Source organism: Adiantum capillus-veneris, chromosome 20 (assembly GCF_014529385.1).
Source record: "Adiantum capillus-veneris isolate H3 chromosome 20, ASM1452938v2, whole genome shotgun sequence".
Taxonomy (NCBI): domain Eukaryota; kingdom Viridiplantae; phylum Streptophyta; class Polypodiopsida; order Polypodiales; family Pteridaceae; genus Adiantum; species Adiantum capillus-veneris.
In genome coordinates, this window is record NC_140950.1 from 132,533,427 (window position 1) to 132,560,023 (window position 26,597).

The 26,597-nt window shown below is 41.3% G+C and overlaps 1 protein-coding gene and 1 pseudogene across 2 annotated transcripts; one reads left to right on the forward strand and one right to left on the reverse strand.

The window, feature by feature from the left end:
* Positions 1–431: 431 nt before the first annotated feature.
* LOC147433256 (calcium-transporting ATPase 8, plasma membrane-type pseudogene) lies at positions 432–4,040 on the reverse strand (annotated as a pseudogene).
* Positions 4,041–4,263: 223 nt separating this feature from the next.
* On the forward strand, positions 4,264–26,095 carry LOC147433257 (uncharacterized). 2 transcript variants are annotated; one of them, XR_015185474.1, is made up of 4 exons: positions 4,264–4,334; positions 12,903–12,982; positions 25,662–25,805; positions 25,899–26,095. XR_015185474.1 is itself a non-coding variant. In XM_086491736.1 (3 exons), the coding sequence occupies exons 1-3, from the start codon at positions 25,277–25,279 to the stop codon at positions 25,938–25,940; spliced, it is 495 nt and encodes a 164-aa protein (XP_086347862.1). In that variant the 5' UTR covers positions 24,232–25,276; the 3' UTR covers positions 25,941–26,095. The 2 variants fall into 2 exon arrangements, 1 of the variants encoding a protein (XP_086347862.1); XM_086491736.1 differs by lacking the exons at positions 4,264–4,334; positions 12,903–12,982 and adding an exon at positions 24,232–25,585.
* Positions 26,096–26,597: the final 502 nt, after the last annotated feature.

Here is a 26,597-nt window from a genome sequence, read left to right on the forward strand (position 1 = left end):
AAGTAAAATAGAGAAACATGATTGGAAAGGGGTGAAGTAACCAAAAAGTCTTTTGACTTTCCACCTTCATGTGTCTTTTCATTCCTGAAACTCACCCTTCACTTAAGCACTTCAGATGTTTTGAAAGGCTTTTTATTTTTCCGAGATTGGAAAGACTTAATGAGCTATTTGCAATTTCTTTTTTTTTGGACACACCAGAGGGCCCACGGGGAGGGTGCTTATCCCTTCCAAAAATTAGCCATGTTACATGTCGGGCAAGATAGCATGGCTTAATTTTTCCATAAGTCTTGGGGTGTTTTTTACGTCATCCTTTTGCTACGCTCTTGACATTCTAAAAGTGAGCTCTTCAATAGAGAGACAATGTTATGGTTGTGCTTTTATGAAAGTACAAAAATTCCACAAAAATTTAATTTCTAACCATAAAGAGGCAATAATATAATTTTTGCTTTTGTCCTAGTATGAATATCATAGAATGATAGATACATATTTTCATTTCTCTCCTTTGAGGAACTCAGAACCATTAAAATCTTCAAAGTGGATGAATGGAGGATCAAGAATAAAAGTACAGAATCAGGGAAGCTGTTTATAGTCTTATTATGATTGTAAGTGTAGCATTGCTTCAATAAGGAAAACAATAAGCTAGAGCAAGAATATCTTGGTTTTTTTTCTCATCAATCATCCTATTTAATTTATTATGGTGCCCCAATCTCTGCAATTGAATGATCCCTTCTTCTCTCGCATGATCCCCATAAAGGCCTCTTTGGCACAGGTATGAGTTTACCAACCAAGGAAATTGGCCAGCTAAGAAAGCCTATTGCGGCACAAATGAACCATTGTTGCCAAGTGAGCGTCACAGTGGACGCAAACTTGTTTAAGAACTCCACAATAATCACTTGTAAAAGCAGAGTGCCACACAAAATGCCCACAAAAAGTTTATTGGTGAAAAGGCCCTTAAATATGTTCCATTCTTCAGGCTTTCTCGCATTCACCTCATTAAACAACTGACAGAGGACAAATGCATTGAAGATAATTGTGGTGTTGACCCGAGGTTCTTTCACTTTCAATATTTGTGTGCCTCTAAATTGAAGAATGAGGAGGACGATTACCTGATAAAACGCCTGCACCAGAATGTTTCTTATCATCACATTGGAGATTAAGGGCTCCTTTCGCCCAACCGGTGGCCTAAGTAGCAAATCATCGGTAGGTGGCTCCGTCGCCAAAGCAAGTGCCCCCAAAGTATCCATGATAAGATTCACCCATAGCAGCTGAACAGCAGTTAAAGGCACGTCTCCAACTGAGACCGCTGCTATGAAATTTATAGTCAAGGCAGCCACATTAACTGTCAGCTGAAATTGAATAAACTTTTGGATGTTCCGATATATAGAACGTCCCCAACGCACCATCTTCACCACGGATGCAAAATCATCATCCAATATAATGATGTCCGAGCTTTCCTTGGCCACTTCTGTTCCCTGAATCCCCATGGAAAGGCCAATATCTGCTTCACGAAGGGCAGGTGCATCATTGGTCCCATCCCCCGTCACTGCTACCACCTCCCCTAGTTCTCTTAGAGTGCGCACCATCAACAGCTTATCAGATGGTGAGGAGCGTGCCATGACGGTGATTTTGGGGACCTCTTGTTTCCTCATCTCATCGGTGTAGCCTCGAAATGTTTCTCCTTCGAGGGCAATGCCATATTGGAGAATGTTGCACTCAGCGGCTATGGCTTTGGCTGTTGCAAGGTTGTCACCTGTAATCATGCGAACCACAACCCCAGCTGCTTGACACTTGCGCACTGCTTCAGGGACACCTGGCCTGCAAGGATCCTTCATCCCAACAATGGCTATGAGAGTCAAAGGGCCGTCAGGTAATATCCATTCATCTATTTGCTCTTCATCTGTTGGCACATTAGAGTCCTCCAAATCTAAATATCCAAAAGCCACACATCGCAAGCTGTGAGCACCCATTCCATCAATCGCATTCGAAAGCTCTTGCCTTCTGCTTGCAGTAAGAGGCTCTTTCGAGTTATCTGGGCACAACACCATATCACTCTTCTCGAGTATTATTTCAGGGGCTCCCTTCCAGTGGACACGGACACAACCACTCACTGCATCTCTGACAGCAACACCAGCCTTTTTTTTGGTGGAATTGAAGGTTTCAACTTGCAACACTTCTGAGAGAGACTTGATGAAGCCCAAATTCAGACCAAGCTTCAACCCCCATATCAAAACAGCCTTTTCAGTAGGAGAGCCTATCACTTCCAGCTCCTTGCCTTCGATGGGTGCATTGATCTCTGCAGTGCAATTTTGAGCAATACCTTCAAGAAGTAGACTGCGAACATCATTAGAGAGGCCATTCCCTTCAACATCTCTAAACTCACCTGCTACCCAAGTCCTTACTACGGTCATTTGATTCAATGTCAAGGTGCCAGTCTTGTCAGTACATACTGCAGTGGAGCTACCCATGGTCTCACAAGCAGATAACCGTCTAACAAGGGCTTTGTCAACCATCATCTTCTTCATGGCAAAAGCCAGAGATAATGTAACAGCTAGAGGCAGACCCTCTGGTACCGCAACTACGACAATGGTAACAGCTATTGCAAAAATGTCAACAACAGAACTCAATACCGTGGTGGTTGGAGTGTGGCCGGCCTTGAACTTGCCTGAGTTGTTTGCCCCCTCTTTGTGCCCAACAAAGTAGAAAATAAACAGGATAACAAACACGAGAACTGCAACAGCCAACCCAAGCTGGCCAACAAACGTGGCAACACCATTTAGTCGAACCTGCAAAGGTGTTTCTTCTCCAAGTTCATCACCAAGATGTGCCATTAGCTGGCCCCATTCAGTCCACATCCCTACTCCGGTTACCAGCATTTTTCCATATCCTTCACTGACCTTGCATCCTGACAAGAGAAAAGGCATCTTGTGGTTCACATGAACAGGTTTGCTTTCTCCCGTCATGGAAGACTCATCTAATGACAAAGAGTGACCTTCCACAAATATTCCATCTGCCGGAACTTGATCCCCAATGCTGAGAAGAACAATGTCACCTACTACCAGCTCAAAGATGGAGACTTTGATCCTCCTCCCTCCCCTTACCACATTAACAAGTATATTCTTCTTCTTCTCATTCAGGCTCATAAACTGAAGGGATTGCCTGTAGTCGCTCACCGCAGTTACAAGAACCACAAGAATTACTGCAAATGCAATGCTGGCACCATCATACCATCCCTCTTTTATACCATGACTTTTAATGCCCGATGCAAGGGCCAGCCCTGCACAGACCATCAGAATGACAAGTGTTGGATCCTTGAAAGCATCGATGAAAAAGCTGAATAATCCCTTAGCCGGCTGTCTTGGGTAAGTATTTTTTCCAAATTTTTCCTGCTGCTTCTGAATTTGCACAGGGTCATCCGTTAGCCCTTCATGCAGAGATGTTCCTAGAAGGCCTGCAAGGCCATCAATCCCACCAAAGGTTTGTAGAGAATAAGGGTTGCGCTTCTGAAGCAGATAAGCAAGTTCCTCAGGTGAGACAGTAGTGCGCGGGGTCACAAAATTTTGAAGCCGCCCAGCGGCTACTAAAACATGCAGTGAGGTGCGGAGGCGGCGGCGGTGTTTCAAGTCTTCAACATAGCGGAATCGGCGAGCTGCATTGAGGACCAAGGTAGCCCTTCGCCAGCGTTGCAATACCTGGGGGTTGCGATCTTTTGGTGGAATGATGAACACATTAGGATCATGAGAAAATGGGTTGCAACGGGAACATGGAGGATTTTCAGGCAAGTCATCTTGTGTGGAGCTTGTGGGAAGCTCAGAAACCATGGTAATATTGAGAGGCAGAGGGGAAAGAGGCTACCTTTAAAGAATCTGCTAATTCACATGGAAGAAGAAGAATCTAGGCAGGCGTTAAGAACGAGCAGCCGACCAGCAATGTGCGTAAAGGAGGCTTTCTGCAGAGAGGGCCCTTGAAGCTTTGCGTTAAAATGCTCCTCGCTGCCATGAAAACTTACTTAACGATGGTTATGCAGGAGTTCTACGTCCTATCGCCTCCAAAAAAGCCGTGTAAGTGACGCGCACCTCTCTTTAAGAAAGCTGAGCATGAAGCAAAAAAAAAAGCCATGCTTACCTTCAACGTATGGCATCACTTTGGGTTGTTTGAAGAGATACCTATGGAGATTCCGTCAAGAAAGTAGTTGCTTTTTTTTAAAGCCATACAAGCATTCCCGCTCTTGCTATGTTACAAAGGAAGTCCGTGAGCACCATCCTAGTCACTCGAACCCATTACCCCTGTCACGGAGGTCGAGTACGCAACCAACCAAGTTAGCTCCATTGGACAAGGTAGTTGCTATTTTGAACTTTTTAAATCCAAGGCCTCTCTCTCTGTCTCTCTCTCTCTCTCTCTGGGTGAAACAGGGTTCTCGCTATCTCCTACACTATTTGGTTGAGGTTTCTCACTACATTGAGAGGGATGGTGATAGAGGCGCACAAATGGCAAGGACATGGATCCCACTATTGTTATATAGTGATGATATTGTGTTGATTTTTGACTCCACATAGGGGATGTAGTGTCACTTAGATGCTTTGTACACATTTGCTCATGATAGTGGATTGTCTGTTAACCTAGGGAAAACCAAGGTTATGGTGTTTAACACCACACCACAATGGGTTAGGAGGTCAATACCCACATTTATATATGGCCAGGAGACGATGGAGTATACAGATGCATACACCTATCGGGTAGTCTTTAGTGGACCAGTGTTTTCATTGAGGAGAGCAACAAAGACTAGACTAACAAGAGCTTATGCAAGCTTGGGAGGATTGGAGAGGATGTGTTCGCAGGTTCACCTTCATGAACCTCGAACAAAGCTCTGTCTTTTTGACACTAGTGGCTTTAATTATGCTTTACGAAGTTCAGATTTGGGAATCTTCAGTGGATCACCATGGTAGATCGGGTAGCACTGATGGATGGAGATGTATGCAGAGGCCTTTAGTCTCTATGATGTCCCGAATGATTTGGGCTAAGGCCTCAATGCCACATGAGATTATTCGAGCCGAGTTAGTTGCCTTCCCTCTTGTGGTCGAGGCACTTACTAGATTAGTATCCTTCATGCATAGTTTATGGGACCTTCCCAGATACAGATATGCTTGGCTAGCCCTTGAGTCATCCCGACAACTAGCGCTACAGAGGGATACAACATGCTAGTATGGACAGATGACATCATGGTTTTAGTCTGGGTTGCATTTATACGGTCGTATAATGAAAATTATACGTATAGCGTTAACTTTTAGTCATCTGCTATCTAAATTGAATGTGCATTTATTCAATTATTGATAACTAAATCTTATTCTAAAATCATAATCATTGAAAAAATTGTATATATTTCATTTGTTGCAAAAAATCGTTCACTTTAAATATGTCTAAATATTGAACATTGTTAGCAGCAAGCTAACTCGGATACCATTTTTCGGAGCTTTCATTGTAAAAACATTTATTATTTTGATGAATCGAGAATATTGTAACTTCTATTGTTCGAATAAACTTTGTAATTGATGAGCCGGGGCTACAAGATTCTAGATTGTATCAACCTGTCTTTAGTTAGAGCTCTCAGATTATTAGTCTTGACAACAAAAACCTTAGCTAAGGTGTAAAAGCCAATTTTTGTAAGTTTTTTATAAATTTTGGATAATAGAAACACAGCGTGAGATAACGGCGCTCACTTCTCTCCTTCTCGCGCTTCCTACTCCCTCCGCGGTTGTCGCATTACAGTCACATCTCTTGCGTTGCAAACGCAGGTAAGAAATCTACGCATTGACGTAAGCATTTCACGGTATTTCGTAGCTTTTGACGTCGTCGTCCCGCGGACTAATTTCATCACAAGTAGGAATTTACACTTCAAAATAAAAAACTAAGTATGGCCGGGATATTGGGGCATTATTGCTAAGCATTTAGATGCATTCTAGGTCGAAAACGACTAGGTCAAAAACATACTGTTGTTAATAATCACAATTTTTGCACTTGACCTAAAGTGAGATTTGAGACCATAAGCATGTGTGCTTAGGTCTTATAAACATGTCCTAGAAGTTTCGTAACGTTTGGATGTCGTTTGATGTTGCAATTGATGTGATTTGTTTGCTGAGGAGCGATTAGCTTTTGGTGATTTCAGTCATTTGAGTGCAGCTTGAGTTAGATGCGAGTTGTTTATTGTTTTCCAAGAGATTGACAATCTCTTGTAGCCTCCATGCACTAGTTGAGTTAGCTTCGTCCCATGGATTGACAATTTCTTCGTGGTTCTCACTATGTCTGCAATAAGATAGGAGTGAGGTTAGACACCCGTCCCACATTTGGCGCCACTGTTGGGGATCAAAGAGACCTAAACTAGGGAAAAACACGAGCGTCTTGTGAAGTTATCCTTTACTTACTCTATGATCTCGTAGAGTAAAAATTTTCTTTTTAAAACCGCATAGCTGTTGGAATTAGGGTTGCAGAAAAACGCACACAGCTTGGAGAAGACAAAGGAAGCTCAAGGCACACAATAAAGAGTATGTTACTTAGTATGCAACGGAAAGATAGATATCCCTAGAGTGATGGGCGTATATACAATGCTCGGGGGAAAAAACCTCCTAAAGAGAGGAAGAATGCCCCGGCAGTCCTAGTGTGTTCACACACATCACTACCACATGTATATGGTAACAAATCCCCCCTGGAGTGATGTGGTGAATGAGAGCTAGCACATGAGTAAAGGGAAGTGCCATGCCCTGAGGACATGATCAGTCCACAAAGGGGAGTAAGCCCAAAGCTTTGCGGAAAGCTTCAAGCTTCTCACGAGACAATGCCTTTGTGAAAAGTTCTGCAAGGTTGTCCTGAACTGGCACATAAGCCAAGCTGTGATCTCTCCTGCTAAGAGCCTCTCCCTGACATAGTGGTAATTCACCTCAATGTGCTTTGTGCGAGCATGAAAAACTGGGTTCCTCGCAATATGTCAATGCGCTCTGATTGTCAGTGTAGATAGTGTTGGCAGTGTCCTATCCAACACCCAAATCAGCCACCATAAGGCGTCTGAGCCATACACACTCAACCATAGCTATGCAGACTGCCCTGTACTCAGCCTCACAACTCGAAGTGGCCACAGTAGGTTGCTTCTTACTCAACCATGATATACATGAACTGCCAAGCATCAAACAAAAACCACTTGTGGACACTCGCGTGTCAAAATAACCAGCCCAATCTGAGTCCGAAAAAGCATGTAAGTCTGGCAGCCACGATTCCCCCTTGGGATAAAAGAAGCCAAGATGTAAAGTGCCACTAAGGTAGCGGAAAATCCTCTTGACAGCCTACCAATGCTTAGACCTTGGGCTATGCATAAATCTGCTGACCTGTGAAACTGCAAACTGAATATCTGGCCTCGTGTTGCATACATAAATGAGGGCAGCCAACAACAGTTTGGTAAAGAGTGACATCAGCAGGATCACCAGAATCATGTAGACTCAACTTCAAACCTGTTTCCATGGGAGTGGCAATAGGTTTGCAATTCTCAAGTCCAAACTTACATAGTAATGTCTCTATGTAATTTTTCTGACACAAGGCAATACCACCATCACATTGCTTAAACTGTATACCCAAGTAATAATGCAACAACCCCAAATCTTTCATCTTGAAAGTAGCATTCAAATCAGCCTTAAATTCAGCAATATGTCTCTTATTTGGTCCAGTGATCAGCAAATCATCGACATAAAGAACCACAATGAGAAGTACATCACCCTCACGCTTTACATACAATGTGCTTTCTGTTGGACTGTTACGAAAGCCTCGTTTAACCAAATGACTATCATCTTTCTCATACCAAGCACGAGGAGATTGCTTCAACCCATTACAACGCCTTCTTACATCTGCACACTTTGTCCTCTTGTCCTTTCATGACAAAACCAATAGCTGCGTTACATAAACTTCCTCAAATATGTCACCATTCAAGAAAGGAGTAACAATGTGTGATTGATGTACATCCCAACCAAAATGAGCTGCCAATGCACATAGAAAACGCACAATATTCATACGACAAGTGGGAGCAAAAGTCTCTTCATAATCTATGCCTTTTTGATGTGCATAATCTTTGCAACAAGTCGAGCCTTATGGCGGTCGATCTCACCATCCGGCTTGCGTTTCTACTTGTAAACCCACTTCGTACCAATGGTCTTTTTGCCAGGAGGCAAATCACATAAAGTCCACGTGTCATTTTCTATAAGTGCATCATATTCTGATTGCATGGCAGCCATCCAATTTTGTGAATTCTGTGCTTCATCAAAAGACAGAGGCTCCTCAACATCATGTAAGCTAGACACAGCCAAAGCATAACAATCTGATGCATAAGATGCATGCCGAGAGCCTGAATGAGTACGACTACATAAAGGTGCATCCAATTTACTGTCACGCAAAGTGTGCACCAGCCATTTCCACCACTGAAAAGAGGCAACAAAGTGTTATAAATGTTCTGTGAGCTTACATCACTATCTCTAGTACATGACAACAAGGGCTGAACAAAATCTTCCACAAACACTACATCCCGTGAAACCAGAATACGCTTTTTTTGTGGATGATATAATGTGTAACCTTTGCTTTGAGCACTATAACCAACAAAAATACATTTGACAGCCTTATCATCCAATTTTCTACGCTACACTTGTGGCATCAAAGCATATGCCAAACAGCCAAAAATACGCATGTGCTCAATAGAAGGCTTTATATCATGCCATGCTTCATATGGAGTAATAGAGTGCAAAGCTTAGGACACCTGTTAAGTACATAAGTGGCACACATGATGGCTTCAAGCCAAAAATAATGCGGCAAAGCTTGACTTTTGACCATACATCGCGCCATTTCCGTAAGTGACCTATTTTCGCTCTCAACAACACCATTTTGCTGAGGTGTATAAGACACTGTACATTGGTGTTTTATCCCACGATTAGCCAGAAATGCATTAAATTCATGAGACATATACTCCCCCCCTCGATCGGAATGGAGGGTACCCATAGTACATTTCGAGACATTTTCAGCCATAGCCAGAAATTGTTTGAAGCACATAAAAACTTCGGACTTCGCTTTAAGAGGAAATATCCATGCATGCCTGGAGTAATCATCAATGAAAGTCACGAAGTACAGGTTATTGCCCAAGGACGGAGTTTGCATGGGCCCACAAACATCACTATGCACAAGCTGCAACCTGCATGTGGCCCGAACTGAACCATCCTTTGGAAACTTAGAACGCTGCATCTTACCCAAAATACAGCCTTCACAAACATGTTTGACAAGTGCTTCAAGAGGCGGCAAAGAAGCAACCATATCAGATTTTTGCAAACGCAGCAAACTGGCAAAATTCAGATGATCAAAACGTGCATGCCAAAGTTTTGCATCTGAAATAGCCCTTGAATCTGCAACAGCATTTGTAAAAGTTTGTCCACACTTGTCATACAAATTGAGCTTATACAGCCCACGGCACAAAAGGCCAGATGCAACAATTTCATCACCAAAACTGAGATCATGAACTGTACATCTGTCATCCACAAATTTGACTACAAGTACAATTCTAGCAAGTGCAGATACAGACAAAAGATTCTTTTTGATCCCAGGTACATAGAGTGCAAGACGCAACAATGGCTGCATTTGTAGTGGAACCAGCATTTGCAGTGGAACCGCCCTCTTTGGCCTTCAACTTAGGACACGACTTGATCAAGTGATCATTAGCTTTACAATAATGGAAACGCATCTTCTTTTTGCCCTTATCACCAGAATTTCTAGACGAAGTGCCGCCAGCAACAGGAATTAGGAACAGAAGTTTTGCCACTCGCAGCAGAACCATAAGAAGTGGCTGCATTGTTGTTACCACCCTTTCTTTGAGAAGTAATAAAAGCATGTTCAACTGCACGCTGTCTAGTCCTGTTTTTTCTGGAAAGTGACTCTTGAAACAGCAATGTGCATAATGCATCAAACTTGACAAGTTCTGGATTTCCTTGGGTCATAAGTCTCCAAGTACTAGCAAAAGTCTGGTAAGAATTTGGTAAGGTATCACGAACAGTCTGCGGAAGGGAACTGTCTGAAATGACTTCACCTTCAGAAATAAGTTGCTCATTGATATCCTTGACACTAGCAAGTAAAGTGTCCATATCATCTTCCTCATGCATAATCTTTGACTCCAGCTCTTTATGCAGCAAAGCAATTTTAGCCTCATTGCGGCTTGCATAAAGACCAGCCAAAATATCCCAAGCCTGTTTTGCAGATTTTGTTGAACGGATGTGAGGAACAATGTTGCGCTTCACAGACAATGCAATCAATCCATGAGCCTGCAAATCCTTTACATCCCAACGAAATTGTTCTGCCGTAGGCAAAACAACTCTAATAGTAGCAATCCTTGTAGAAAGACCTGCAACATCCTCAACATCGCCTACATCCTCAGAACCAGGATGTACATCAATCCTGCACAATATTCGAGACACCCTTTGACACAAGAACGTGTTGCATCATATAAGCCCACATAGGGTAGTTGTTCCCATCTAACCCTTCCTAAGCAGCAAACATCTTGAACACATCTGTGTTATTGTCAGCCATGGTAAATGCTGCACCTGATGTGAAAACTGCCCAAAAATAGGAGAAACGGAGCGAGAACAACACGTTCTATATAGCACAAACCGTAGAAGACTATGAGTCACCTATTATGCAGAAAACGGCCCTGACAAAAACTCTGCACAAAATGATGAAATAGCTTATGCAGCACTGCGTGTAGTGGAAACGGAGGCCGAAATGAGCCCGAATCAGAAATCTGAGCAGACTAAGCTCTACGATCTTCCCCGAAATTTTTGTCGACTTGCGAAATCTTGCCAAAGCTCACTAAAATCGAAGAAAGTGAGCAGGCGTGTGTTGGAGCAGCTGGCGACTAAGCCCGGGAGGACGCAACCTGCTCTGATACCAACTGTTGGAATTAGGGTTGCAGAGAAACGCACACAGCTTCGAGAAGATGAAGGAAGCTCAAGGCACACAATAGAGAGTATGTTACTTAGTATGCAATGAAAAGATAGATAGCCCTAGAGTGATGGGCGTACATATAATGCTCGGGGGAAAAAACCTCCTAAAGAGGAAAAAAATGCCCCGGCGGTCCTAGTGTGTTCACACTCATAACTACCACATGTATATGGTAACAATAGCTTAAGATTCTCATCTTTTGTTGTGTAGAGGTAGCTTGGAAGTAGGTTGTACTTGCTAAGTACCTCTAGGATTGTAGGATTGTAGAATTAGATTAGGATTTTGAGAATGATTGATGGATGAGACAAGTCTTAAGATCAAGGCTCAGAAAAACATAAAAAACAATAAAACGAGTGTTTGTGGACACTTTCCACAACCCCATTGCAGTAGAACCTAGGAGTGGGGTAAGTAGAATCCGAGGTGGAATTCAGAAAAAGAATTAATTGTGAGTTGTTATGTGAAGTTGCAGAATTTCAGGTCTATGGCTAGAAACCACTCAATCCGACTGGAGAGTATGCTTTAAAAGTTGTATGAAGTAGTGGGTAAGCTTAAGGACACATTGAGGTAAAAATTTCAAGAGTTTGCAAAAACTCAGATTATTTACTTTTTCTTCATATTTTAGGCCAAATTAAGTTTTGACATAACTCAGAGGATTAAAATAGCTCATGAAAAGACTGTCGAGTGAAAAAGTTCAAAAAAGTGTTCATTTTAGACTTAAAGTAAATAATCGTGATTATTTACTTCCAGCTCAAAACTGACCAAAGTTGATACCAGAGACTCTATGCATGTGTACAAACAACTTTTGTAAAGGCCCATAGAATTTGGATCACCAAATTGACCAAAAACTGGGTAGAAACTAAATCCTGTACTGACTTTTGATAACTTCAGTGTAAATTGAGAAAATTTTATTCAAACTCAATGAAACTTGAGTCATAGGCTTATATTGATGTGATAAACAAGTGTACATACTCAGTTGACCAAAAAGATGCAAAAATTTGCTAGAAGTAAATAATCGTGATTATTTAGTTTTGTCCCATTTTTCAACTTTTTTTTACCAAGTCAGTATACCGCTAGCTTTACCATGTTGTATGAAGCCCACAAACTAAAATTGATAAGATTTGGATCATTGGATTGAAAATTGTGGCCAAATTTGCAAAGTCAGTCTGCAGATACAAAACGGATGACCATTTGAACAAAAATTATCCAAACTTGATGAAACTTGTCTAGAGAGCTTAAGTTAAGCTGCTTAACAGATCTGTGTCAAGATTGTGTCAAAAACTTGCAAAAAATAGCAGGAGTAAATAACCACAATTATTTACATCTGCTATAAAATTCAATATTCTTGCACTTTGAGTATACCACAAGGTTAAGCATATCAAGTAGACTACACAAATCAATGGTGAAATTTGGATCACAAAAGTGAGACTTAAGCCAGATTCTTGAAAACTGAGTTTGCAGACACAAAACAGTTGATAACTTGAACAAATTTTGTTCAAACTTTGTGAAACTTGTCCAGAGACCTTAACAAGTTGCATACTTGGAAAAACAAGTCAAAAAGTATTAAAAACTGAGAAAACTAAATAATCACGATTATTTACTACTGATACATAGAGACAGACTTTTTGACTTTTGAACTTGTACAGTGTTACACCAACATTATGCAAGGCCATCGGGCAATTTTGGGTTCAATCGGATCCAAATTGGTACATGTCCACTCAATTTCCATGTTGCAGATTAGTCCTTTGGCTTTTTGCAAAAGTAGAATTTGAAAGTCTCAATTGCTGACTCACTTAGCTCAATTTGGAGTGATACACATAGATTAGTCACAATAGTTAGCAAAAATTGTACAGTCTTTGTGAAAGAATAGCTAACTTGATCAAAATTGATATATGAATCAGGTTGCAGACGAGGAATTGAAAGCTTGATAGAAGTTGCAATCAAGTCAAGTGGAAGAAGCTGACAACAAGTCAATCAGACGGTAAGTACTCTATCCACGGCTTCACAAGTCTATATAAACGTTAGATCTGGTCGTATACTAGCAAATCAGGGCATATTTGGAGAGACCGCTAGTAGAGTATCCACCGAAGAGAGTGTGAATCAAGGCGAATACTTGGACACTATCTTTGAAGAAGTTTCATACACTTTTTCGGAATCAACATCTGAAATGTCTTTCTATTCGACTTATTCAAAAACTGGAACGACAGTGCGCTTTAAGCATATACTCTCTTTTTATAAGACTAATCGCCATGGAGCTTAGGTTTACCTGGATCCTAACGAAGAGTATGCTATTCGCATTGATGACTATGACATAGAGTTTGAAGAGGAAATTAGCGCAAACAAATAAGTAAAAATGTACATGGATAGAAACGGAACTTAGTATTTACAAGTTGAAAACCTTGATGTGATAGACAAATGGGGATTCGAGGTAAATGCCATAATTCCAAATATGGCAGCAAAAGAGGGACCACCGATTTTAGAATCTGAGTGATACGATCAAGTTGCTTTGAAGCCTTTGAAACGGCTTAGTACGGATAATCCTAGGATCGGAGTCTATTGTTGGGAGGATAGAAACGTCAAAGATCTCCTATGGACTTCTCATGCCCAATCAGGACAGTTAACATCCATGAAGATCATTTATACCTTCAAAATCAAAGATAAGGGTTCAATAGATCTACCAAACTACCTGTTCAGGGATTGTTATAACAATAATTTTGTTATGATGACTCCTGAGGAGGTGGAACATACCAAATATCAAGGGTACTCCATAAGGGATTGGATATTGGGTCAAGGACCAGAAACTAGTCCAAGAGAAGAACTCTGAGAGAGATCTTTTGACAGTCATGTTAAAAAACCAAAAACCACCTCATTACGAAGAAAACCGGGTGACACTAAAGCCGGTCCAAGGCTACATGAGTCACTATGTTCAACAGACTGGTTTGAAGGACTTGGAACACGACCAACTCCCAGGAGACTGGGAGTTGAACCAAATAGACGTGTTAGACCAGTTGATTTTCAGAAATGGGTCAGAAAATACAGTGGATCTAGGGATCCATATGACCACTTAGCAAGCTTTAAGCAAGTGCGAAGAGCAGAACGTATATTAGATTTCCATACTCAATTTGAGGGGTTTGGAATGACATTAGAAGGAAAAGCACTGACATGGTTCTAAAACATTCCACCAAGGTCGATCATGGACTTAAATACATTAGCTCAAGGATTTGTAGCTGCATGTTCCAAAACGGGGATCAAACATAATACGGTAGCTCAAATCTATAGCTTCAAGTAGAAATAAGGTGAGTCTGTTAGGGATTGTGCAACTAGAATGAAGCAATACATTGCAAGATGCTCAGAGCTAGAAATACCTGTAGAAGAAAGACTAGTATCATTGTTTCTAGAGGGGCTGCTAAACAAAGAGCTTCATGCTATATTGTATAGCAAGAAGCATATAACCTTAGAAGAGTGCATGTTAGATGCTACTGACTTAGGAGACAATTGTGATATTTTCAATGAAGAAGATGTCCCTAAGGATAACCAAAGCAAGAAAACAGCATCCACCAAACCAACACAAGTGGGAATGGCTGCTGCATCACCGCTTTCATCCATGGAAGACATGCTCAAAAGGATGAATGACATTATGAATAACATGCAAAAAGCACCTATGAGGGGACCAGGGCAAGGGATACCTCAACAAGGACAACCAATTAGGCCGCAAAAATGGTGTGCAATCGAGGATAAATGGACCAAACATGAGACCAATGAGTGCTATTACCGACCAAAGTACGATAGGAATGTTCAGTACGTTCTTATGAGGCCACAAGGACAACCCATGTACAGATATCAACCTAATATGGCCCCAGCTCAAAGACCACCGATGGGTATGGAAATACCTCAACCCATGTTGTGTCAACAACCTCCATATCCGGGACATAATGCAGTGCTTGAAAAGTACATGCATTCAGAGGGATTATAGATGAACAAGCACTAGTGTCTGTTACACCCTATGTTGAGCCTAGTCCATCTACAGTAATGGTAGAAGGAGATTGGTATAATTCACATCCACCACTAATGGAAGAATCTATTACATATACTACGCCAGAGCTTGCACCAATGTACTATGTAGCTAATCAAGGTGTTAGACCTCCTATTGTAAGACCCATGATTAAGCCAAGAACTGGGAACTGTCAAAACTGTGGTGCAGATGATCATTGGAAAAATGAATGCCCAGAGCCTGACAAGAACCTCAAGCCAGTTGAAGCTTACTGCATACAATGTTGCAAAAAGGGAGGACACTTTCCGAAAGATTGTCCAAAAAATCCCTTAAACAAGGGTAAAACAGTAGTGAACGTAGTTCAAGTGATACCTAGTAGCTCATCTGAGAGTGAACCGATTGTTCCAATCAAGGTAATCACTAGAGGCCAAGCTAAAAAAAAGAAACATAACTACTCTGATGATTCAAAGAATACTAAAATTTCCTCTCAAAAGACCAAAAGAAGTAGAAACAAAAGGTATGAGATGAGAAAACAAAACCAAAGGGCTGAAATCGAGGAGAAAGCAAAGAAACCATTCTAGGAAAAGGTGAAAGAAACTGGAAATGAAATCAAGGAAACCACCGTGAAATCTGGAGGACCAATTTTAGTAGACAAATTTTTTGAGGCAATTAACGTAGCCTTGGAAGCTCACCAAGCGGGACTTAAAGCAAGCTAAAACATGGAAAACAAATGGAAAAACTATCCTTCTCCAGATATGGAAGCAGCTAAGATTGAATCTTATCAAAATTTGGTAAGAATTACTCAAGAGATGCTAGAAAAACAAAAACCCAAGCTTGAGAGTATGGCAAACCCTGAGGAGCTTGCGGTAGGAACCAGTAAAGAAAAATCCAAAGTGGTGGTAGAACACCACCTTGAAACAAAAGAGCCAGAACTTATAGTTTCGGACAGCGAAGATGCCTTAGACGAAATTCCATTCGTAGAAGAGGATTGGCCAGAGCACTTGTGGAAAAAAGTTAAAGAGATCAATGATGGGAGCCTAACTTTGAAGTCAGCTCCTATAGAGGAAGTTTGGTTAGACAATCTACCTCTTGATATGGACATAGATGTACAATCCTTGTATGGGGATTGCGGTTCTGAAGCTTTAGGAATGTCTAAACCACTGACTCTGAAAACATTACCCTCTTACTTGGGAGATAACGAAGATGAATTCATAGTGTGTAAAACCACTCAGGTAAAAAGAGCGGAACAGATCCTAGAAGTAGACAACATCCATGCAATCATGTCTACACCCATTCAATGCACTCTTACTTTAGGAGAACTGTTAAAAATCAGACCATATTTATGGAATGATCTACAAAAAAATTTAGAGAAGGTGGGGATGACAGGGCTAATCGCAAAAAAATTGGGAAAATGAAATGAATAACAAAGAGATTAGATCTGTTCCAATGAACAAAGTCAAAGAATATTATGAAAGGGAAGAAGGAAACACAACCCTTCCAATGAAATATAATGATATCAAAACCATGGCAATACTGGATAATGGGGCAGGCATAGCCATAGCCATGAAGGCAGTATGGGAATCTTGGGGACAACCAGCCATTAGACAAACTCGAATGAAATTGCAATTGACTGATGGACATATCGAAAGACCCTTAGGACTGCTTGAAAAAGTGATAGTTAATTCCTGTGGGATTGAATATCAACACACTTTTGCCATATAAGACTTTGGAAAGAAACTCAATTACGAAATCATCTTTGGAAGACCTTTCATGCGACTAGTACAGCTCATCCAAGATTGGGGAAACAATTATTTTTACTTGACGCAAGTGGGATCAATAACATGGTTAATATGAAAGATCACACTTATAGAGATGTCATAAAAATGCCCATACAAGAATTTGATTCAGTCTCTTCGGCTGAAACTAAGCTTCCATCTTGGTTGAACAAAGACACACCTATTTGGATGTGCGAAGTCTAAAAAAATGAGAGTTTAAAAAACGAGAAGAATGTATCTTAGAAAGGGATTGCACATATGAAGGCTATGTACCTGGACTCAAATTTTAGCAACAATGGATGTATGTGTAAATATGTCTATGCCTACTCAATTTTTCAATGAGGACGGCTATGACATAATTCCCATACAAATGATCTCAACCCTTCACATTGAAGACAAAATTCAAGAACCCAAGGACTTTATGAAATCTCAACAAGTCTTTTCAAACCTCTACTATGATGCAATAGATGAGTTAGAAGAACACTCAACTACCTCAGATGATTCGAGGTCGGAAAAAAACATGTGAGAGCTAAACTACTCATGAAAGGAGGGGAGGAAAAGTTTTTATACTTTCCGAACCAGAAACCGAGAAGACAGAAATGGTATAGAAGAAAAAGAGAAATGAGAAACTTGAAAGCAAGACCTATGCCATCAGTCTCCAGTAGAACACAGTTTCTGATGCAGATAGATGCACATGATTGTGTCAAGGATAAAATCACTGGTAGATATCCTTTAAACGAAAAACAAAAAAATGTCAAAAACATTAAGAAAAACGAGAAAGGAAACTCAAGCAAAACCTAAAAACCAGGATAAAGATTCAACCATGACACGAGTGGAACGAAGAAAGAAATATCAAGAGTTGAAAAAAGCTCTAATGGAGATATATACAACTGAAATGGAAACCACTAAGGAGGAAGGTAAAGATGTAATGAGTGTTCCATCCCATTACAAGAAATATACTCTCAAAGATTGAAAAATCATAGTCGAACAACCTGTCAAGGAACTACAAAAACAAGGCGACTCCTACGAGGGACATGAAAATGTAAAAAAGATAGATCTGGCCGAACCATGAGAAGAGCCTAGACCTACCTACATTGCAAATGACCTAACGAAAGAAGAAGAAGAGCTTTTGTTAGCTTACTGAAAGAATACAATGATAAATTTTCTTGGTTTTATAAGGATCTCAAGCACTATGAGAGATCGTGGTGTTTACCGCGGGCCATTATCGCAAAACAAGAGAGAGGAATTCAAAATAAGGAGAGAGAAACCCTTTTGATGTTCAAGCGGGATTTTACCGCAGGTATTACCGCGTGCATTTCCGCGAATATTGCAGCATTCATTACCGCTAAGGCCATAGACCCCCTTCCCCCTCTCCCTCTCCCGCGGGTTTCCATTTAAATCCAATACAACTCAAAATGTATTTACACACTACAACTCCTACACTCTCCAGAATGCTTGCTCACTTCACTTAATCTCTCTTTCACTCTAAAAATTCTATACATAAATCATTGAACTCACAACAAAACCATTACAAATACTATTCATAAGCACATAACGAAACATTTGCAAATTAATCATATACTACACCAAGTGAAAGAATGGAGAGTTTTATTAATTCTCATCTTGTATAAGATCTCTACAAGCACTAGGATCCATATTTAGACCCATAGTATTCAAATCAATAAACAAGTTTAGAGATTCCTCCTCCTCTCCATCACCTCCTGTAGAATCATCATCGCTTTCTCCCTCTTCCTCCTCCTCAAGATGACTATTTGCAAGGCTTGGCTGACCTTCTTCAACTTCTACTACATCTTCCTCTGCATCTTGTGGTGATGGTATGATGGGATCAATTACTGGCTCAATGTCCTTCTCTGCAAAGATAGATCTACCCCGCGGCGTGACTGGAATGACATACCAAAGTCTTCTTTGATATATACATGGCACATAAAAGACCTGTACGTCACACACAAAGAATAAGTTGATATACATATATTAAATTTTTAATTTAAGTTAATTGCACATAGCCTAAATTACCTGCTCGCAACTACTAGGATACACCAAGTTGTCAGTTTTTCCCCGATGGAATTGGGTGGAATCCACCATAATGAGCCCATTTTCATGTCTTTTGACCTCACCCGCAAACCATCGACACTCAAAGAGGAATTTGTGAAAAGATATGAAATCCACTTTGATTATTCTCTCTATAGTACCAGAATATCTGACCTCATTTGTTGTTGTGTCAAAGTTTCCCATCACGCCACAATCATTAGTGGTCCGACGCTCATCTATCTTGCGGGTGCGAAAATGTTGGCCTTCGGACCAAATGGAGTTGAAAATGAGACCCTACAATCACAATGCATAAGAGGTTACATCGCATTTCATTAAGTGATTTGCATACATGCATACATAACATATACACACTCACCTTGCGCAAGCATCCTCGTGCATACTCCCATTCTTTAGGGCTTATTTGTTCTCCTTGTGCTTTGGCATTGGTCATGGCATTATGGATCCACTCTACTTGAATCAAATCAGGATATTTTGCAAGATCTTTAGGAAAAGGAGGTGCACGTCTACCTCCATGGGACCTCTTCCATGCATCTCTATCCATTTTTCTAGCTGCGCGGGCTTCCAAGTACATATTGACCCATTTGGTCATGATAGTGGCATTGAGTAAAGAGTAGTTGTTGACTATGGCATGAAACTCTCTATCCATGACCAAGAGTGAGCCTTTTCCACTGGGAATGGTTGAGTGCTTCCTAGGATCCTCTTCTTCAATCCACAGACGAGGCAATGATGGATCCACTGTGATGAGATAATGTGAGACATACACAAATGTCTCTTGCACCACCCAACCTTCTGCCATGCTCGCCTGAAAACATTAAAATCACATATTTTTATTAGTAACTCCATAGTGTATAAATGCTATCTATACTGTATTGATTTTGCATACCTCCGGTTGTGACCTCAATCTAACAAAATCCTTTAAAGTCTTCAAGAATCTCTCCAAGAAGAACATCCATCTAGAGTGAACCACCCCACAAACGGCAATCTCCTCAACAAGGTGAAGCAATAGGTGTATTTGGCTAACAAGGATTGTACGTGGGAATGCATCCTCAATAGCACACACTGCCTCTACTGCTAGCTGATGGGCTACTGGTATGGCTTCTACTTCTATCTCCTTGGAGCTCACAAATCTACAGGGCACAAATAATATAGTAGATAAAAAAAAAATTCCATTGTTCATGCATGCACAACATGATATAGTACTTGAAAAAAACCCATTACCTCACAATCTCACCCACTTTGAATATTGCAGCCTTCACCTTAGTGTCCCCATAACCACTAATAGTTATGGGAAGTACAAACTACAAACAATAAAACATCTTAGTGAATGTCAACCTATATATAAGGACACATAGACACCACAAACTGTTCTACTCTTAGTTGAAGGATTTTATGCCAATCATGGGATTTCAATCCATACAATTGAGTGGAGCCACCCTTTTTGGTTTTTGTGAAAGCACCTTTGAGTGACCGCATATATCCCGTTGGAGTTCTGATGGATGCAATAAATTTCTTTCTCCGCTCTTGGTCTACCTTTGACATTATCCACGGTGCTTTTGGGAGAATCATCTTTCCCCGCTCCCCCATGCGGGGCGTGGCTGAAGGGGGGAGACGTCTCATGGCTCTTAAATCTTCCCTAGCACCGGATGAATCCTTCTTGCCAATTATGTGATCCCAAATAGCTTGCCCAACATTTTTGAATACATGCATAGGGTCCAATAAGTACTGAATTTTCAACGAAGCCCAATAGGGGAGCGACAAGAAGATTGAGTACCTTGACATACCCTTTGGCAACCCATTGGGAGGCGGTGAGGTAGCATGATGCTCCTCCCAATGCTTCGCCCAATCAGCCATGTTCCAATGGAACGGCTGCACTCCATTGATAGGGGGAGCATATCTACAATGTGAAGGAGGTAGGAAGCCATGGTTGTTGGGATAGATCACCTTCCCAAGAAGAGGAGGTCTCTCTGTCACAAGGGAAGGGCCACAAGTGGGACACGCACTATGTCCAGATGTTGCCAATCCTGCCAAGAGGTAAACAAACGTTACACATGAGATGATAAACCTAAAGCAAAGAGTACAATTAAGATGTGCATACGTACCAGATACCTCTCCAAATCCTGGGTAATCATGCATGGTCCACATGAGGATGCACTTGATGACGGCTTTGCGGTCTCGTGGTGGCTGTGAAATGTTAATGACATCTATGCCTCTCCATAGTTCTTGAAGCTCATCAATAAGAGGCTGCAAATATACATCCATGTTTTTTACCTTGTGGTTTCCTGGAATGAGAAGTGATAGTAAAATGTTTCCCTTTTTTGTTGCCTCCCAAGGAGGAATATTGTAGTTTACAACCACCACCAGCCAAGTGCTCCATGAAGTAGAGCGGTGTCCAAATGGATTCACTCCATCACTAGCTAACCCAATCCTCAAGTGACGAGGCTCATCCCTAAACTCTGGCCATGTGTCCTCTATGTGCTTCCACGTTGGTGAGTCAGATGGCACTCTCATAATACCATCTGTGGAGCGATTGTTTGCATGCCAACTCAAAAGCTCGCTCGTACCCTTCGATCTAAACATGTGTTGGATGCGAGGGATGAGTGGAAAATGCCTCAAAACTTTACATGGAATTCTGTTGCTCTGCATTTCTTCTTTGAACCTAGGCTCCCCGCACGATGGACATGTGTCACAATCGGCATGCTCATTACGAAAGAGCACACAATCGTTCACACAAGCATGAATGCGATCATAATCCATCCCTAATGCAGTCACCACTTCGCGTGCTTTTCGTCTATTCTCTGGCATGTGATTGCCAGCTGGCAGCATCTTTCCTAGCAACCTATCACAAGAAGAAAGTACATTAGAAGCTAATTTATGCACTCCACAAGCATCCTTCACAATCTGTATACATATCTCAAAAGTGCATCGACACTAGCATTGCTCCATCCAAACATCGCCTGAAGGTTAAGGACTTCGAGAGATGCCCTTAACATGGAGTAAGAGCATCTATCATATAGTGCGGTGTGTGCCGAATCGAGTAGCTCACTCCTTGTTCTTTCGGAAGCTTCTTCGCATGCACACTCTGGTTCATGCTCCTCCTCTCGTGCAAGGAGATCCTCAACCATTCTATGCAAATGGTCATCTTCTGCATCCACGTAAGGAGATGGGATGTGGTCACTCGTAGAGGGAGCAGCAGTTGGCTGATTTGATGTGCTTTCTTCCTCTCTAATGGATTCCTGACGCATGCGCTCTTCCAGTCTCCTTTCTCCTCATCCACCAACCACACACCAATGAGGGGTGACGTCAATAGCCGCTACAATTCGCGGATCGTTTGTTTCCATCCGTGCACGCTTGCGAGGATTGTCCCATAGTCCATAATCTTCTACATGTCTCAAGCATATCCGTCGAAGTCGAGAAATGACGCATTTGCACCGCACGCATGGACATGGTAATCGCTCGGCCAACCACCATGATCTATCCGGTTCAGTGGACGGGCCAAACTCATCCCAAGCAACCTACATTAATAAATTACATACACTAATTAAAATCAAATTACCAAAAAATAGGGACACAAAATATCAATAAAAAGTAAAAATTAAACTTTTAGGTAAAAATGTCATTTTCAAAGTACTAAGAATACTTTCATTTTATATATATTTTATAAAAAACATAGTACCAATAGATTTTGAGGATCAATAGTAATACTGTCAGAACGTGGCCATCTGTGTGTATGGCTCAAAATTGCGCCGCGATAATAGCGGCGGAAATGAACGCGGTAATGCAGGCGGTAGATCTCGCGGTAATATGCGCGAAAATTCAATTTTCAAAATTTTTTATAAATAGGGGCACCTGCGTGCCCCGCGAAGTTCAAAGCCCTAAAATTCGAATTTTATCGTCTTCTCCACAGAAGCTGAGAGCACGGACCTCACAACCTTGAGCTCTACCTCCATCTCTACTCTTCTACTCTCCACCACCTCTACTCTTCCACTCTCCTACCCTCTCCCAACAAGCTCTTCAATTCCATGTAAGTTTTGTTGTTATGTTTTTTGATTTTTTCACACGCATGCACATGCATACACACACACTAATTAGTGTGTGCATTATTCTAATGCACACACTAATTAGTGTAAGTAAAGACACACCAAAACCTAAATTTGTTAATTATTAGTTACTTACAAAATTTAAACTTGTTAAATTTATTACTTGCAAAACCTAATATGTTAAATTTGGGTTTGGCCATGCACACACTAATTAGTGTGTGATTAGTGTGTGCATTGGCCAATGTGATTGGTCAATGCACACACTAATTAGTGTGTGATTAGTGTGTGCATTGGCCAATGTGATTGGTCAATGCACACACTAATTAGTTTGGGATTAGTGTGTGCATTGGTCAATGGCATTGGCCAATGCACACACTAATTAGTTTGGGATTAGTGTGTGCATTGGCCAATGCGATTGATCAATGCACACACTAATTAGTGTGTAATTAGTGTGCATTGGGCAATGTGATTGGTCAATGCACGCACTAATTAGTTTGTGATTAGTGTGTGCATTGCCAATGTGATTGGTCAATGCACACACTAATTATTTTGGGATTAGTGTGTGCATTGGTCAATGGCATTGGTCAATTCACACACTAATTAGTTTGGGATTAGTGTGTGCATTGGCCAATGTGATTGGTCAATGCACACACTAATTTGTGTGTAATTAGTGTGTGCATTGGCCAATGTGATTGGTCAATGCACACACTAATTAGTTTGTGATTAGTGTGTGCATTGCCAATGTGATTGGTCAATGCACACACTAATTAGTTTGGGATTAGTGTGTGCATTGGTCAATGGCATTGGCCAATGCACACACTAATTAGTGTGTGTTAACACACACTATTTATTGTGTAATTAGTGTGTGCATTGGTCAATTGGTGATTGAACAATGCGCACACTAATTAGTGTGTAATTAGTGTGTGCATTGGTCAATGCACACACTAATTAGTGTGTGTTAACACACACTAATTAGTGTGTGTTAACACACACTAATTAGTGTGTGCACAAGCCAATGCACACACTAATTAGTGTGTGCACAAGCCAATGCACACACTAATTAGTGTATGTTAACACACACTAATTAGTGTATGCACAAGCCAATTACACAAGCCAATGCACACACTAATTAGTGTGTGCACAAGGCAATGCACACACTAATTAGTGTATATTAACACACACTAATTAGTGTGTGCACAAGCCAATTACACAAGCCAATACTAATTATGTTAAATTAAACAGTAATCAACACAAAAACATAAACATACCTCCATGATTAAGTCGTAGGTGACGTATTAGGCCCCAATGGCCGTCCAAGTGATCGCGCAATCGGTCACACTAATCATAAACACAATAATCTCTTATTAGTCAATACACACACTAATATCTTATTAACACTCAAGGCTTTGCAAAACTCTTTTATAGGTTGTAGACACACCTTGGATTCTTTCCACATTGGATTCTTTCAACATTGGATACTACAGAGAATCCAATGTTTGAAAAAAATCAATGTGTAAATTTTTAATCATATATTCGAATTTTATACCCTCGTTTAATCTTTGTCTTAATAAATGCAGACCATGTCTTCTTATTCCACACCATGCTTTCACAGCATTGAGGATTTCATGGTGGACGGGATGTCATATCCCGACACTCTCTCTGCCTATCATTCACAGCCGTCGCCTCAGCAGTCATCATCAGGGTTCGGCTAGTTTCGGGACGCTCTTGGTGGATCCGCTACAGTACCTGTGACCGATCCAGATGTGGAGAGGGCATTGCGTCTTCGGGCTGAGTGGTTAGATTCGTAGCAGACCCTTATACAACGCTATTCACCAGTGCAGCTAGCAGCTTTTGGATTATCAGAGGTCTCTACTCCGATTGGTGGCACTCCATACCTGCAGAGTTTTCCAGCTACAGCTCCAGGTTCAACTTTTCCTTCACAGGGTCCGACGCCCCAGGGTCCGACGCCTTTGGGTACGACGCCACAGGGTCCGACGCCACGGGTGTCCACCTATCCATCACCTATCTCATTTTCTGTCCCAGATTCACGTCGGCGCTCTTCTGGCAGTCAGCGTCAGGGCAACTCGCGCGCTAGCGTCGGTCGATCTCGACACGAGGGAGCGGAGCTAGTTGTTGTTTTGGGGCGGGGGGGGGAAGTACTACAGATTCTCCTCCATAGTCACCGCTCCCTGCTCCAGCAGAAGATGAGGACCATGACATACCTTCACCAGATGCTCGCGGGTTATACTACCAGGTTCATAGAGGAGGTATGGTGAATCTCGGGACAGCGCAGGGCAGGAGAGTCCGCACACACGTCAACCAATTAATCCACTCCACATATATCAATTGTTTTCTCAAATTTGATCAGCAAGATCCCTACAACCTCACATATATAGAGAACCATGCACATGCGTTTCCCCAACCCTGAGGGGCAACAATTCTCAAGGCAATGGTTGCAAGATCATGTCGAAACATTTCTCAAGAACAAAAAATCTAGTGTGAGGAGAGTTGCAAAGAAGACAATGGAGTCTTCAGAGCATAGCTATCGGCCAGGAAATGTCCATGATGTGGAGTGGGAGACAGCTATGGGCGAGAAAGAGGACGAAAGGGCAACGGGTGCGAGGATGTGTACGCGTCAAGTTGAGGCCAGATCCCATCAGACTCCTACGCATTATGGTTCGGGAGGAAAAACGGCTTGGAAAGACAAATATGTAAGTCAAAATATTTGTTTTATTGTAAAAAGTCTAATGTGTTTCATTTAATTAATTGGTTGCTATTTTTTGTCAGTATAACATTACCGTGAGTCGCCCGACCAGAGATGTGCAGAGATATAGAGAGAACCATACCGAGTATCAAACTTGGTGTTGGTTGTTTGAAAATCAAATGATCTCTCGAGAGGAGTTCGAAAATGCGTACAGAAGTCTGCAACATGTAAGTTTAATCTTATTTAAATAATCAAATTGTTGATTTTATATCAAATATTAAATAACAAAGTGTTAATTGTTTCTTTTTCTGGTTTTGCAGAGTCAAGGAGTTCCACGCGAAATGCCGCCATCTCCCCCATGAGCATCCTCTATTTTGTATACGCGGGCCCCGTTTGCCCTATCCCACATGACCATACTCTATTTTGTACACGTGGGCTTTTTTTACCCTTTATGTAAATGCAATACCTATCATTTTTTGGCTCAATACCTCCCCCAATTGTAATTCCACTTATGTAAATGAAATTATTAATCCTTTTTTGACTCAATGTATTGTCCAATTGTGATATTTTGTTGTAATTAATAATAATTTTGTAAAATATCTTAAATAAATGAAAAAACAGATGACCTTTTGGATGGTCCTGCAAAGGACAATCCAAATGGTCATCTGTTTTTTTATAATAAACCCGCCCGCGGTAATGCCTGCAATAACATCCACGCGGTAATTGTCGAGGGTATGCTTGCAGTAAAAGACGCGGTAATAGACACAAAAATATAGCCGCAGCCATTACCGCGACTTTTACCGCTAGACCATTACCGCAAATGTTGCCGCAGTATTTTTCGCATACGGGAATTTTCATATTCCAAATTTGTTTGTTTTTTTGCGGTAATGTGAGTGATAATACCGCGCATATGTTATAGTGAAGGGTGTGGATCCTGAAATCTGTCAACATACCATACCCATGAGAGATGACGCGAAACCAAGTAGACAAAGTCCATACACATATAATGAGACATTTGC